At 51.7% G+C, this 14666-nt stretch overlaps 1 protein-coding gene across 2 annotated transcripts in view; it reads left to right on the top strand.

Moving 5' to 3' along the window:
* IFT122 (intraflagellar transport 122) overlaps positions 1-14666 on the top strand; it is a 65543-nt gene that overhangs the window by 12155 nt on the left and 38722 nt on the right. The window contains exons 4-12 of one of the 2 annotated variants that reach the window (XM_004018536.5): positions 200-278; positions 2037-2113; positions 4678-4744; positions 5905-6051; positions 7157-7333; positions 9307-9382; positions 12026-12217; positions 12367-12505; positions 13639-13841. In XM_004018536.5, coding sequence (XP_004018585.3) covers positions 200-278; positions 2037-2113; positions 4678-4744; positions 5905-6051; positions 7157-7333; positions 9307-9382; positions 12026-12217; positions 12367-12505; positions 13639-13841 — 1157 coding nt within the window. The remainder of the gene's footprint in view (positions 1-199; positions 279-2036; positions 2114-4677; positions 4745-5904; positions 6052-7156; positions 7334-9306; positions 9383-12025; positions 12218-12366; positions 12506-13638; positions 13842-14666) is intronic. The other variant, XM_004018535.5, reaches the window with a different exon arrangement.

The following is a 14666-nucleotide window of genomic DNA, read 5'->3' as shown; positions in this document are numbered from 1 at the left end:
TCCGTTAGTGCCAGACAGAACTGGGAATGAACTCAAACTTCTGACTCCAAAGCGCTGCCACCCAGCACTGATAACAAGGGTTGCAGAAGCAACTGATACTTCCTAGGGGCCTGAAAGAAGCAGCTTTCTAAGAAATACTGTCTGCAAAATGCTGGTCTAAAACAAGTGAAATTTATTTTCTTTTTAAAACCACTTTCAGGCAAACGCTTTGCTTCTGGATCAGCTGACAAAAGCGTTATAATCTGGACGTCAAAATTGGAAGGCATTCTGAAGTACACGTAAGTGATTGTTTAGGCACATGGTCTTATGAGTTGGCCTCTTATTGAGGGACGGGGCACAAGCCCCTTAGAAAAGAGGGCAGGAAGGACTTTTTTCCGCGTGACGGCAGTTCAGTTGTGGGGCTGTGTGCGGAGGAGGTCGGGGACTGAGGGAGGGAGGGAGCAGTCTGGAGCGCGGCTGGCGCTGGCTGGTGTCTCCGTGTAGTTCAGTTTTCTTTGTCTGATGTCACACGTTCTACCCACCCCCCACCCCCCCCTGCCACCCCCCTCCAGTGTCCCCACCTCAGGGAAGAGCCTCACATCCACCCGGGGTGGCCAGCCCGAAACCTGGGCTCTGTGTGCTCCAGGCCCCTCTCTGTGCCGAGGCTCTGCTCATCCCCTGCAGATCTCAGACATGGCTTCTTCTGGAAGCCCTCCCTGCCCCGCTAGCCTCGGTCGGGTCTCCTTCATGGCGTTTCTTACAGCTGTACTTTTATTTTGGGGGTGCTGTGTGGCATGCGGGATCTTAGTTCCCTGACTGTGCCCCCTGCAGTGGAAGCGTGGAGTGCTAACTGCTGGACCGCCAGGGAAGCCCCTCACGGCTGTAGTTTTGCACTTACTCTGATGACAGATTCCTCCCATCAGCCTGGAACCTCCGTGGGGGCAGACACTGCCTGTGTTTAGTTCACCGTGTGTCTCTGGTGCCTGGCGCCTTGCCCGGCCCATTGTAGGTACTCGACAAATGATGGTTTTCTTTTGAATTGTGGTGAAATACACATAACATGCAATTTGCCATCCTGAGCATGTTTACGTGTGCAGGTCAGTATTGCTAAGTGAGTCCATCCATGTTGCTGTGCGGCGAACCTCCGGGCCTCTCTTCATCTCACAAAACTGAAACTCCTCCCCTAAAAACAACCACCTCCAGCCCCCTTCCCAGCCTTAGGCACCACAGTTCTACTGTCTGTGAGTCTGACTGCTCTGGGTGCCTCATATCCGTGGAGTCCTGCAGTATTTGTTCTTTGGTGACTGGTTCATTTCACCGAGCGTAACGTCCTCAAGGCTTAGCTGTGTTGTAGCACGTGTCAGAATCCCCGTACGTTTTGCTGCTGAATGACATCCTGTGTGTCTACAGACCATATTTTGCTTATCCATTCATCTGTTGCTGATGGGCCTTTGGGTTGCTTCCACCTCTTGGCTGGTTGGAATAATGCTGCTGTGAACATGTGTGTACAGATCAACATTTGGATGAATGAATAAATGACTGAACGAGGTCACAAGTCAAGTATGGCTCACAAGTGGAGTAAGCCTGAAGCTGAGGTGCCACACGTGGGACGCGCCTCCCTCAGCCTTCACGGTCATCTCAGATGTTTCCAGGTCTTGGTCTATAATAGTGTCTTCACTGTACCTCCATCCTGTGCGAATGAATGTATTTCCAGGCCTCCACAAAGCCTAAGAGGAATGGCCGTTAATGCGGCGCTTCCAGTGCGCCTGGCTGGGTGCCTTCCGTCCTCTTCCCAGCTGGTATACGAGAGCTGTTCAGCGCGTTTATCTTGGAGGAGGTGGCCAGTCTGGTGGGTGGGTAACGTGTAGAGAGGAAGATGGTGGCTGAGAGGCAAGCCAGGAGGGGGCGTTCACCCCTGTGCTTTGCACTGGTCACTTGCAGTAGAGCTCGCGGTGCGGAGTTAGGCTGTCTGCGGGCCTGTCATTACAGGCTTCTGCTGGAGCCGCTGAAGTGTTTGTGGTCTGCCGTGTAATCGTCTCCGGTTGTTTACTTCCCAGGCACAATGACTCCATCCAGTGTGTCTCCTACAACCCCGTCACCCACCAGCTGGCATCCTGTTCCTCCAGCGACATCGGTAGGTTTGGGTTCCCAGCGTCTCGTCCTGGAATGACTGGAAATTGGCAAAAAGTGCTGAAATCCGTCCAAAATGTGGTGACGAGTCAGTGCGCCTCCTCTTCCCTTCCCTTCACTGGCTGAGGGGAGGCTGAGAATTGTCCTTTACATTGTGTAGGAACCAAGGGAGTGAATGAGGCCATTGAGTCTGACCAGAAATGGGTGGGTAAGACAGCAGTCTGGGAGAAGGCCTGGGAGGGCGGTGGGGAGAGGGCCGGGAGGGCCCCGGCGTGGCTGGCATTGCTGCCTCTGAGAGGGGACTGTGCAGCTGTCCCCACCTCCGTGTCCCCAGCACCCGTGTGCAGCGTGCCCCCTTTTGCTCATCCCGTGGTTGTGGCTGTCCTCCCCAAGGAGCACACCCGCCCCCCACACGGCACTGGTGGGGTCCCGGCATGGAGTAGAGGCTGGGAGAGCGGGCGGAGGCCTGCAGGCTCCCTGTTCAAGGTCCAGTCTGGCTTTCAGTTCATCGGTTCTGTTTTTCTTGCTGGGAGATAGTGGGTACACAGAGCAGAACTCGAGATCTGACTCCTCTGTTTCCCTTCCTGACCTAAAGTGAACGCTTTCCTTCTGGCCACTGACAAGAGTTCAGAGGTTCAAAAGAGAGGGTGTGATTGAAAGCACGTTGTGTACATAAAAGGGGGAGAGACTGTCATTGATGAAAAACTTAGCATTTTCTCCATGTGAGGCACTGGTCTGGGTGCTTGCTTTGGGGATGAAAGAGACAAAGTAGAAATCCTGCCCTCAAAGAGCTTGTGGTCGGGGGCAGGTAGGGAGGTCGAATTTGTAAACATGCACCGTGAAGTAGTAATGTTTGTTGAGCGTTCGTGGTGTGGTGGGCGCTGGATGTGTGTGCTCAGTCGCTGTCATGCCTGACTCTGCCACCGCATGGACTGTAGCCCGCCAGGCTCCTCTGTCCATGGGATTGTCCAGGCAAGAAAACGAGAGTGGGGTGCCTTGTCCTCCTCCAGGGGATCTTCCTGACCCAGGGATTGAACTTGCATCTCTTACATCTCCGGCATTGGCAGGCAGATTCTTTACCACCGAGGCTCCAGGGAAGGCCAGTAGGTACTGTGCCAAGGGTTAAATGAATTCCTGTGTGAGCTCTGTGACAACCGCGGTAGCATTCTCATCCTTGCTGTGCTGATGAAACAGAACTGGGGCTCAGAGTGGTCCAGGGACGTGCCTGAGGTCACCTCGCCGGTAAGGGATGGGCCCAGGCCACGCGATTGCATCTAGCGCCTGCTCCGGACAGCACAGGAGGCCCTGGAGGGTGCGGTGGAGGGGAGATGGCTCGAGCACAGGCGGAAATGCTGGAGGAGGCCTTCCAGTGCCGGAGATGGGGGAGGCAAGTTGTTGGATGTTGCATCTTGCTCTGCAAATGTATTTCTGCCCTGGATTTTCCTTCTTGGCCGTGCTTCGTGGCCCAGACCCAGAGCAGAATTTCGTGGTGTTGCCCAGACATAGACCTATTGTGCAACACTGCGTCAGTGGCAGGAGGGAGCAAGTCAAAGGCAACCAGTATGCTGGGGACAGGGCACGGCCCAGAAAGGCTGGGGAGCGGAGGCTGGATTTTCAGGAGGCATCTTTCATTACTTTGACCACTAAGTTGTATCCTGGTTACAGTGTAATAATTATGAAAGTTGCATTTCTTTGAGTTAAACCCCTGAAAGTTTGGCTAGAAATTCACCAATGTATCTTCCTCTTTTTTTTTTTTTGAAGTGGTTATAGATTCACAATAAGTTGCAGTAGTTACAGATTCACAGTGAGTTGCAGAGATAGCAGAGAGGTCTCGGGTGCCCTTCCTCCTCTCTCTCCCATGGATACGTCTCATGTAACTGTCGTACAAGGTCACGACCAGGAGACTGGCCTGGCGCACTGCGTGTGTGTAGTAGTGTCACGTCATCACCTGTGTCGACGACCATCACTGCGAAGATACTCCTTTATCATCACCTCTCCCATCTCCTGCCGGCTTCCCAGGTGGCGCTAGTGGTAAAGAACCCGCCTGCCAACGCAGGAGACATAGGAGACTCCGGTTCAGTCCCGGGGTCAGGAAGATCCCCTGGAGGAGGAAATGGCACTCCTGTATTCTTGCCTGGAAAATTCCATGGATAGAGGAGCCTGGTGGGCTGTAACCCAGGGCGTCACAGAGAGTCGAACATAACTGAGTGACTAACACTTTCCCCCATCTCCTATTATAGCTAACTCCTTGTGCTGGGTAACCATTTATCTGTTCTCCATCTCTGTATAAGATGGGCTCATAGAGCATATGACCTTTTGAGATTGACTTTTTAAACTCTGCATGAAACCCTGGAGATCCATCGGAGTTGTAGCGTGTGTCAATAGCTCGTTCCTCTTTGGTGCTGAGTAATATTCCCACCACCAGTGGCAATGGACATGAACTTGGGCAAACTTTGGGAGATGGTGAGGGCCTGCTGGAGTCCGTGGGGTCGCAAAGAGTCGGACTGACTGAGTACTGAACAACAGCAATAGTCCAACCAGTCTCTCTCATATCATTTTGCATTGAAGGCTTATGGTCTCCTGAGCAGAAGTCTGTCTCTAAGCACAAGTCCAGCAGCAAGATAACCTGCTGCAGGTAAGTTAAGGGGCAGCTCTGAGGGTGGTTTTCTGTTCCCCTGCTCTTCAAACAGACTCAGAATGTGGTTGGTTCGCACAGTAGAGAAGGTCTTATGCTTCCTAGTTGCTCTGGGCCCCATGTTTCCTCTTTTCTTCTCTCGTGGTCTCCGTGATGGGAAGAACCTGTGCCTTTGGTCGTGGCGCGAGAGAGCACTGCAGGTGGCTTTTGGGCAGTTGTCTAGCAGCAGGCGTCCCAGCCTCAGGCTGTGCTCAGGGCAGACTCGGGGGATGTGAAGCTGGCCTTGTCCAGGCGGCACAGCGCTGGAGGAAGCCCAGGCTTTGACGTTAGATCTGGGTTCAGATCCAGGTTCAGCAGCTGACAGGCTCTGTGACCTCGGGAGGTTCCTCATTTGACAAACGGGGATTAAGATGCTAAAAAGAAAAGAAACTATACTAAAAAGAAATCTGATGTTTCCAGTAACGTGTAACACTTCAGTATATGCAGCCATTCACTCGCAGTTCTAATTTTAAGCTACAATAAATGCTTTTTCCAAGCATCAGAATATTCTCATTTTAGACCAGAGTGGAGGTTTTTAATGAAGGGAAAGAATCAGTTGTTTGTAAAACGTAGAAAAATGACAAATATATTTCCGTTTTGTATGTAAGGAAAAAAAAATGACGCTGTCTTGATGGGGCTGTTGTGAAATGCACACAAGGTAGTGAGTTGAAAGCAGGCAGCTCCTGCAGGTGGTAGGCGCTCTCAAAGGGCGGCTGTGCTTGCCGAGCAGCTTCTCAGCGCAGCCTCCCTTTCGTTCAGCAGCTGGTGGGCACCTGCTCGGGAGACTGGCAGTGACCAAGATGCAGGTCCTGTGCTCAGGGGGCTCTGGGGGTGGGAGGAGGCTGGCCCCGCCAGCGGTGCACGCAGAGCTCAGGGCCCTTGTGGCGGTGCCGACAGAGACCGTGGCGGCGAGGGGGAGGTGTTCCCGCCTTCATGTCTCGCCCTCCGCTCCGGGAAGCAGCGGGACTCCCAGTGTGGCCCTGAGATGTTTGCATCAGGGCCCAGGTGCGCGTGGCCGCTGCTGCCTCATCAGGCCGTCTGAAGCAGGGCCCCAGTCTCACTGCTTTTACCTGCCGTGTTCGCTTTCCCTGCCCCACGCCCTCTGGCGATTGTCTGAACAGCTGGACAAACGACGGGCAGTACCTGGCTCTGGGGATGTTCAACGGGGTTGTCAGCATCCGCAACAAGAACGGCGAGGAGAAGGTGAAGATTGAGCGGCCGGGGGGCTCCCTCTCCCCCATCTGGTCCATCAGCTGGAACCCATCCAGGTGACCGCACCGCCGCCCTCCTCCACCTCCTGCTCCTCCACCTCCTCCTCGGTCAGGAGCTCTAGGAAGCCCTTCCTCAGGCGCTGGGTTCTTTCTCTCCTCACGAAGGCTCCCTGATTCAAAGGCTTCTCACCCCATGTGACTGATCCGTTTTGGAACCTGTTCCCGTTTCAATGGAATTTTTAAAGAGCCCATCTTGAGTTTTGGAATGCATCCCAGAAGTGTAGCTGAGCAGATGAGCTATCTAGGCCAGCCCAGAGTGTATGTGTGTGTGTATGTGCGTGTGTGCGTGTGTGAGTGTGAGTGTGCGTGTGTGACAGAGAGAGTGTGTATGCATGTAACACAGGAGAGCCACTTCCTTATGAATCAGTAGCTCACCTCTGTGCCATGGCTTTATTTTGGTCTTTTCCCCTTTTCAGTTCTTCCCTCCAAGTCTGAACAGAACATGCGCTTTTTCACGAGCCCTTTTTGCTTTTCATGAGCCTTTTTTGCTGCCCTTGGCCCCCAAAACATCAGTATTAAGTATACATACCCCCAAAGCCTACAGTTAGTTCCACAAACAGTTGGCGTCTACCTTCTCCAGCCTTACACACATTCTCTTTACTATGCTCATGTGATTTTGATGGGGCACTGATAGCTTTAGGTCTCCTTGTATAATCCTGTAACATTATTAAGCCACCGCTATTCCCCATAGAGTCCTCTGAAGGTAAAGGACTTAATTGTTTACCAACCCAATGTCATTTTAAAGGTGGGACCTACTTGATTTAGAAGGCTGTTTAATGTCACGGCCTTTCTGACATCAGATGATTACGCTTCTTCTTGAATACTTTGGTCCAGCCCAGGGCTGTGGCATGCATGTCTGATGCCTTCAGAGCCCATTAGCCTAGCCCAGAGTTCCTGCTGTTTGCTTTTTGTGGCCACAGATGACTCTGTGGCTTCGGGGGCCCATTTTTAATTCATGAGACGCAGGATGCCTGGTCTGCCTGGTCTGCCTGGTTGCTGTCCTCTTCCGGGCAAGGGGCAGGGGCTCCTTGACAGGTCTTGAAATTAATATCCCTAGTGCAGTTCTAGGCAATGCGATTGAACAACCCCTTACCGTCTGCAGCCGATGGGAGAATTTCTGGATGAACATAGAGATCGAGGATTCCGAGGAAGCCATTGTCAGCAGATACTTTCAGGAAATCCCTTCCACTCTGAAGTCTGCAGTGTACAGTAGTCAGGGTAGTGAGGCAGAGGAGGACGAGCCCGAGGAAGAGGACGACAGTGCCGGGGACGACAGCCTGTGAGTGTGTCCCAGGGAGCCGGAGCCCTCCCCGGAGGGGCCCGCCCCAGCCTAGACCTGCCAGCCGGCGCCTCTCTGGCGCTGCCTTCCCAAAGAGACCGGGGGTGTTGTTGCTGCAGGCTCTTGCCGCCGGGGGGAGCGCTCCCCTGAAACTCGTGTGTGGGTTATAAGACTCTTCTTAGAGAAACTCTGGCAAATACTGAAGAGTCCAAAGGAGAAAGTTCAACTATTCTGAAAGACCCCATCCCCAGAGGAAACCACTGTTAGCATCTTAAGTGTATTTCTCCCCAGTCTTGTATGAACCAAACCATATCCTACTCCCTTTTTGTCCACTTAGCATCATAGAGTAAACTCTTTAGAGTGGCATCTAGGGGTCCTTTGAAAAGCATGACGTTGAGCGCCTGCCTGTGTGCCCTGGCCTGGCCGCAGTGTAGTTCATCAGACACCTCCCCTCTTACTGGACACCTCTCTCAGCCTGCTCCCACACCGCACCTCACCCTGCATTTGCTAGGACACATATCAGAGAGGAGCTCCCCCGTCTTACCCACAGTCCTCACGTCAAATCCTCGTTATCCAGCCGGCCTTCCTTCTCTTCAGCCCAGATTACCTGTAGGGAAACCATTGCAGGCTGCGGTGTGAGAGCCAGGACATTCTGACTGACAAATCCTAAGCTAGATCACTTCATCCAAACTGTTCTGTGGTGCCTGGGCTTCCTTGGGAAAAGAAGGTGGGAGATGGGGGACCAGGAAGGGAGGAGAGGGTGGGCTTCACTTCCCAGCCTGTGTTCAGCCAGAGCGGACCCTTTAGTTACTAACACAAGCTTTTGTTTTGGTGAAGAGTCCCACTGCCCAGGGTTTGGCGGGGGGTAGTAAAAGGGGGAGAAAGAAGGTTGGAAACCAGCCATCCAGCTCGTGGAGGCTGAACCTGGCCCAGAGCTGTACGAGGTCTCCCCAGGAGGGCTCGCCGCAGCCTGGGCCCCGGGTTGTGTTTGGATGTCAGTGCCGTTCACACAGAGTTCACCCGTGGGTCCCTCCGCCCCCCCTCCATCATTGTCTTTGTCCCCTTGGCTATCGACTAGAGCCTGTGTGAGCTGCCACCTGGTCACCCTTGCCCAGGTTTGCTCACAGGGCTGCACCGCGCTTTGGCTGAGTGTCTCATGGTGCTGTCAGATGACCCCAAGGCCCTGGGCTCGAAACGCTGGAGTTAATGGAGAGGCGGCAACGTTCGGTGGGTTCAGGCCAGCACCCGAGGGCTGGGAACCTCTCTCTCTTGAACTCGACTCCTGAGTAGCCCTATCCGCAGCCCTGGCTGAGGAGGTTTCTCCTGTGCAGCTCCTGCAGCTGCAATTCCAGGACGCTGATGCCGATGGCAGTCGGTTTCAGAGACGGGCTGGTTGTAGCGAGCCGCCATTCTTTCCTGTTAGATCCAATCAGAAACCATTCCACCTGCGCAAGAACCCCAACTGCAAGGGAACTGAGCTTTGGGTGTTAGTTTCTTCTAGAGGAAGAGCAAGGAAGGTTCCCCTCTGTCCGTTAAAAAAAAAGTCAGACGATCCATGCCTTCCTACCACCGAAGACACGTCTCTCTGCTCCTCCCCGCCTTGTACAGTGTGTAAGAGAAAGCGCTCTCAGATCTCCAACCTCACTATCTTAGCTCTGCTCCCAGGACGCTGTGAAACAAGGGGTCTCACCTCTTCATGGTGGCTGTGTCCCTGCACCATGAGCACCCACGTGGTGGGGCATCCTGTCGAGATACAGATCCTGGGAGGGCTGACCTCACCTTCCCCTTCCCTCTGGACTGGTTGATGGGTAGGCCCACGTCACAGCCCTCTGGCCCCTGTCCTCCCGTCCAGCACTTGGCATTCTGACCGCCTGACCAGGGCTTTCTCTTTCCTGTTGTTTGTTAAACCCTTCGGGCCACACTCACCAGCAGGCCTTGGCCCCACGTAACCTCTTTTGTCTTCTGTTGATTAGAGAGGAACGCAATGACATCCTGGCTGTAGCTGACTGGGGACAGAAGCTTTCCTTCTACCAGCTGAGTGGAAAACAGGTATGCGGTCTGTGCCAGCCCAGTGGGAGGCACCGGTTTGGTCATGCCTGTTGGTTTTAGTCTGTTTTCACGTTTGGAGATTCCATTATCAGTGATTGTTCATCCTTTGTGTTAGCTCCTGTTTATCAAGCATTTACTGTGACACCAGGTTCTGTGCTGAGTGCTATGCATTATCTCTTTTAATTCTTACAAAACTTTGTGAAGTAGGTACTCTGCTGGTCAACTTTTTACATTTTTGGGGCCACACTGAGGGCATGCGGAACTTCCTCTGCTAGGGATAAAATCTGTGCCCTCTGCAGGGGAAGTGCGGAGTCTGAACCGCTGGACTGCCAGGAAAGTCTGATGATCTGCTTTTTAGATATGAATCGACAAGTCTCAGGGGAGTGGAATAAATATTATGCCCAGGGTCCTGCACCGCCAGTAAATGGTTGAACTGAAATGCAGCTTGGTCTGTAAAGCCTTGGTCCTAGTCATGAACCCCTTCCTGTATTTGCTTTATTCACCCCCACGTTTATAAGCAGCTGCTAGGCTAGTCCTTCAGGCCTTGGGTGGGCAGGGAGATGTGAGGATGCTTCCTGGAAGAGATGACACCTGATGGAGAAGGGGGAAAGGACATCCTTGTCTAGTGCTGGGGTGCTGTGGAGAATGGCATGGAGGTTTGAAAGAGCATGGGCCGCTTAGGAAACTGTAAGAGACTCATTTTGACTTGGGATCTTGGGAACTAAACTCAGGAGCTTGACCTTCATCCTAAAAGTAGAGGGGGCACCATCAAAAGTGAAGAGACAACATACAGAGTGGGAGAGAAATTTTTCAAAGCATTTATCTGATAAGGGACTTGCATCTGAAATATGTGAAAAAACTCTTCAGTTCAGTTCAGTTGCTCAGTCATGTCTGACTCTTTGTGACCCCATGGACTGCTTCACGCCAGGCTTCCCTGTCCATTACCAGCTCCTGGAGCTTGCTCAAACTCATATCCATTGTCAGTGATACCATCCAACATCTCATCCTCTGTCGTCCTCTTCTCCTCCTGCCTTCCATCTTTCCCAGCATCAGGGTCTTTTCAAATGAGTCAGTTCTTTGCATCAGGTGGCCAAAGTATTGGGGTTTTAGCTTCATCATCCATCCTTCCAATGAATATTCAGGACTGCTTTCCTTTAGGATGGACTGGTTGGATCTCCTTGCAGTCCAGGGGACTGTCAAGAGTCTTCTCCAACATCACAGTTCCGAAGCATCGATTCTTCAGTGCTCAGCTTTCTTTATGGTCCAACTCTCACATCCATACATGACTCCTGGGAAAACCATAGCTTTCACTAGATGGAGCTTTGTTGGCAAAGTAATGTCTCTGCTTTTTAATATGCTGTCTAGGTTTGTCATAGCTTGTGTTCCAAGGAGTAAAAAACTCCTACAAGTCAATAATAAAGAGACAACTTAATTAAAAAATGGAAAAGGGATCTGAATGGACAATTTTTCAAACAAGAAATACATGTGGCCAAGTAAGCAAATGAAAAGATGTTGAACATCATTAGCTACCAGGAAAATGCAAATCAAACTCACACGGAGACCCACTTCACACCCACTAGGATGGAGAAATTGGAACCCTTGTATACTACTGACAGGAATATAAAATGGTATACCCAGCCACTTTTTAAGTAGTTATCAAAGGTTAAATGTGAAGTTACTATATGACCCAGCAACTCTACTAGGTATCCATGTCTAAGAAAGATGAAAACGTACATCTGTACAAAAATTGGTGTGCAAGTGTTCGTATCCAGCATTTTTCATAATAGCCAGAAATAGGAAGAACTGAAATGTTTATCAACTGATGCATGGAAAAATCAAATGGGGACTATCCATACAGTGGAATATTCAGCAGTGAAAAGGAGTGAAGTACTGGTGCTACTGAAAAAGGGTGAGCCGGTCACAAGAGGCCACGTGGTCTGTGTTTCCGTTTATATGAAATGTCCAGAGCAGGCAAATCTCTAGACAGGAAGTAGATTAGTGGCTGCCGGGGGAGGAAAAGAGAAGGGAAAGGGGATTGACTGCTGACAGGTACAGGGTTTCTTTCTGGGAAGTTGCCGTTAGTGATGATGGTTGTACAACTCCAGACGCATTGAAAGCCAATGAAGTATACACTTGACATGGGTGAATCGTGTGGTGTGTGAAATACCTGAATCTAAAGAAAAATAGGATGAGTATAATTACCGAATAAGAACAATTTTTAAAAAATTGAATGGACTTAGTTTTGTGAAGTACAAGAAAAAAGGAAAGAAGGAGGGAAGGAAAAGAAAAGCAGAAAGAAAAAGAAATTTCCCTCAGGACTGAGGGAAATCCTAAAGCCTAGCAAGGGCTGTGAATAGAGGGGGAGGCCTAACGGGAGAAAGACCATCTGGGGTGTGGATTGGCTGCGGAGCTAAGACACAGCCCTGGGGCTGTTGGGTGGGATGGGGGGAGACCCTGGGGGTTTGTCCGTGTGGAGAGGACGGGGTGCTCTAGAGGGCTGGGCTGTGTTCATGATGGAATCTGTCACATGGGAGAGAACGCTGGCCAGCTCTCCATGTAAAGGATGGAGGGAAAAGCCCTTGATCGTGTTGCGATGATCATGAATTCAGCATGGATCTCCCTTGGTGTGTTCTTTTTCTTCAGATCGGGAAGGACCACTCCCTGAACTTTGACCCCTGCTGCATCAGCTACTTTACTAAAGGGGAGTACATTTTGCTGGGGGGGTCAGACAAGCAAGTGTCCCTTTTCACCAAGGATGGCGTGCGGCTCGGGGCCGTTGGGGAGCAGACCTCCTGGGTGTGGACGTGTAAAGTGAAGCCCGACTCCAACTACGTGGTAAGAAGGGGGAGTTGGTTGGTTGGGCCACTGCCCAAGTAGTCAGTGAACATCGGCCGTGTTTAGCCAGTCAGACCACTGACGTTTGTTCCTAACAGGCAGGTCTGTCTCCACAGAGGACTGAGGACTGATAGGCTCGTTCTCTGCAGGTGGTGGGCTGCCAGGATGGCACCATCTCCTTCTACCAGCTGATTTTCAGCACAGTCCATGGGCTCTACAAGGACCGCTACGCCTACAGGGATAGCATGACCGACGTCATCGTACAGCACCTGATCACTGAGCAGAAAGGTGAGCGGCAGGCACGGCCCCTCTGCCCACCAGATGCCGGGGAGAGGGGCAGGTCGACAGCGCTGCTCACAGGGCAAATGAGACGGTAGGGCGTGTTGCTCCTTGGTGTTCCGGACACATGCTGGACCACCGGGTCTCGCTCTTTTGTGTGGTAGGAGCGTGGAGAGGATATTGATGTCTTTGAAGCAATGAACCGTCTCTCCAAAAACAAAAATTTGCAGGTAATGCTAAGGGGAAATGGTCTGCCTGGCTAAGTGAGGACAGCATGTAACAAGTCAGAGCCAGGGGCTGGGTGACCTGCACGGATCTCTGCGGACATGTGTCCTCTCTGATCACAGTCCCTTCTGGGGTGCTTCTCTCCCAGCTCCTTGTCCACTCACCTCCTGGTGGGTGCTCCCCCAGAGAGAAGAAGGTGGTGGGTTGCACGGGCTTGGTCAGAAGGCCAGGCTTCCAGGCCTCAGGTAGCCAGTCCCTTCCTCTGTCCACCCAAGTGGCCGTGCTGGTTCAGTGGGCTGAGAATCTGCTTATTTCAAGGGCATTCATTTGCAGGTGTCCTGGCCACAGCGCATTGCAGGGGCCTGTGTGGGGTGTCTTGCAGAGTCAGGTGGCATCCTCTGGTCCCCCACCTGGGAGCACCTCTGAGGGAAGACTCCAGCTGCGATGCTGAGGGTGCAGCGGGTCAGGCAGTTCCCCGCTGTCCTTGCTGAGGGACTTTCTCCACCTGTAGCACGAGCGTGAGACCCTAGTGTGCGCCAGCAACTGCCTTCGGCTCCCTGTTGGCAAGAGTGCTGGGTGGCGAGTGTCCAGAGCTGTGGGCAGTTACCCAGGCCTGTTCATGACCATCAGGGGCTATTAGTGCCATTCAGAGGAGATTTATCTTCAGCAAGCAACGGTGGCACAAAGACTTCTACTTTGCACACTCAGATGTAAGCTCGGGGCCACAAAGATTTGTATGCGACTCAGTGTTTAGCAGAGTTGATTGCATATTAGACACTCTGTAAAGGTTTTTTGATGAATGTGTCTCCTTTAATTGCCACTAGCATTAAGTAAATGATGGCTTTTAATTTCTCTGCCTTCTCCCTTACCTAATAGCCTCTTGTTCGAGCTGGATTTTTTTTTTCCCCGTTTCACAGTTCGAATTAAATGCAAAGAACTTGTCAAGAAAATTGCCATCTACAAGAATCGATTAGCAATCCAACTGCCCGAGAAGATCCTCATCTACGAGCTGTACTCTGAGGACTCGCTGGACATGCGGTACCGGGTGAAAGAGAAGATTGCCAGGAAGTTCGAGTGCAACCTCCTGGTGGTGTGTGCCGACCACATCATCCTCTGTCAGGTGGGCGCCAGCGGCTCAGAGGGAGGGCTGCATCTGCTTCATCCTTCCCCTGGGAGCGGGGTGCCCACCTCCTGGCTCTAGAGCTGGTTGCTGGAAGAAAGCCCCTTTCCATCAAGCTCAGTGGCTGTTCGTTGCTTTCATGCTTATTGGCATATGGAGGGGTTAGACCCTACCAGAAGGCCATGGGCTATAAACTGGAGAATACGGGAACTACCCTGTTGGTCTTCCCAGGTGGCGCTAGTGGTAAAGAACCCGCCTGCCCATGCAAGAGACGCACGTAAGAGATATGGGCTCGATCCCTGGGTCAGGAAGATCTCCTAGTGAAGGAAATGGCAACTCACTCCAGTAATCTTTTCTGGAGAATCCCATGGACAGAGGAGCCTGGCAGGCTATAGTCCACAGGGTTGCAAAGAGTTAGACACAACTGAAAGGACTGAGCCCTCTTGGTCCAGTGCTTAGGACTCTGCACTCTCGCTGCTGAGGGCCCAGGTTCAATCCCTGGGAGGGGAACTAAGATCCTATAAGACTCAAGGCCCAAAACAAAAAAACTGAAGTACTCATTTTTGTATTGCACAAAGCACTTTGTTGAACTGGGCTTGTATATATTTTAATGACTTGAAGCATACGTTGATATCCCACAAAATGAAGATCAAGGTCGTTTTGGTAAATGTGTACACACAGAAATTTATGCTCACTTTCAGTTAAACAACAACAAAAAAATTATGATATCAACTCAAAATAGTAAAGGAAGTTTTACTTCCTGAGAATTTTTTTGACAAAAAAAGATTTGTCAACTTAGAGCTTCCTAGAAGCTGTCTAGGTTGA

Source organism: Ovis aries, chromosome 19 (genome assembly GCF_016772045.2).
Source record: "Ovis aries strain OAR_USU_Benz2616 breed Rambouillet chromosome 19, ARS-UI_Ramb_v3.0, whole genome shotgun sequence".
Taxonomy (NCBI): domain Eukaryota; kingdom Metazoa; phylum Chordata; class Mammalia; order Artiodactyla; family Bovidae; genus Ovis; species Ovis aries.
Note: the sequence above shows the minus strand (reverse complement) of the source record. Positions and strands in the feature narration are given on the sequence as shown.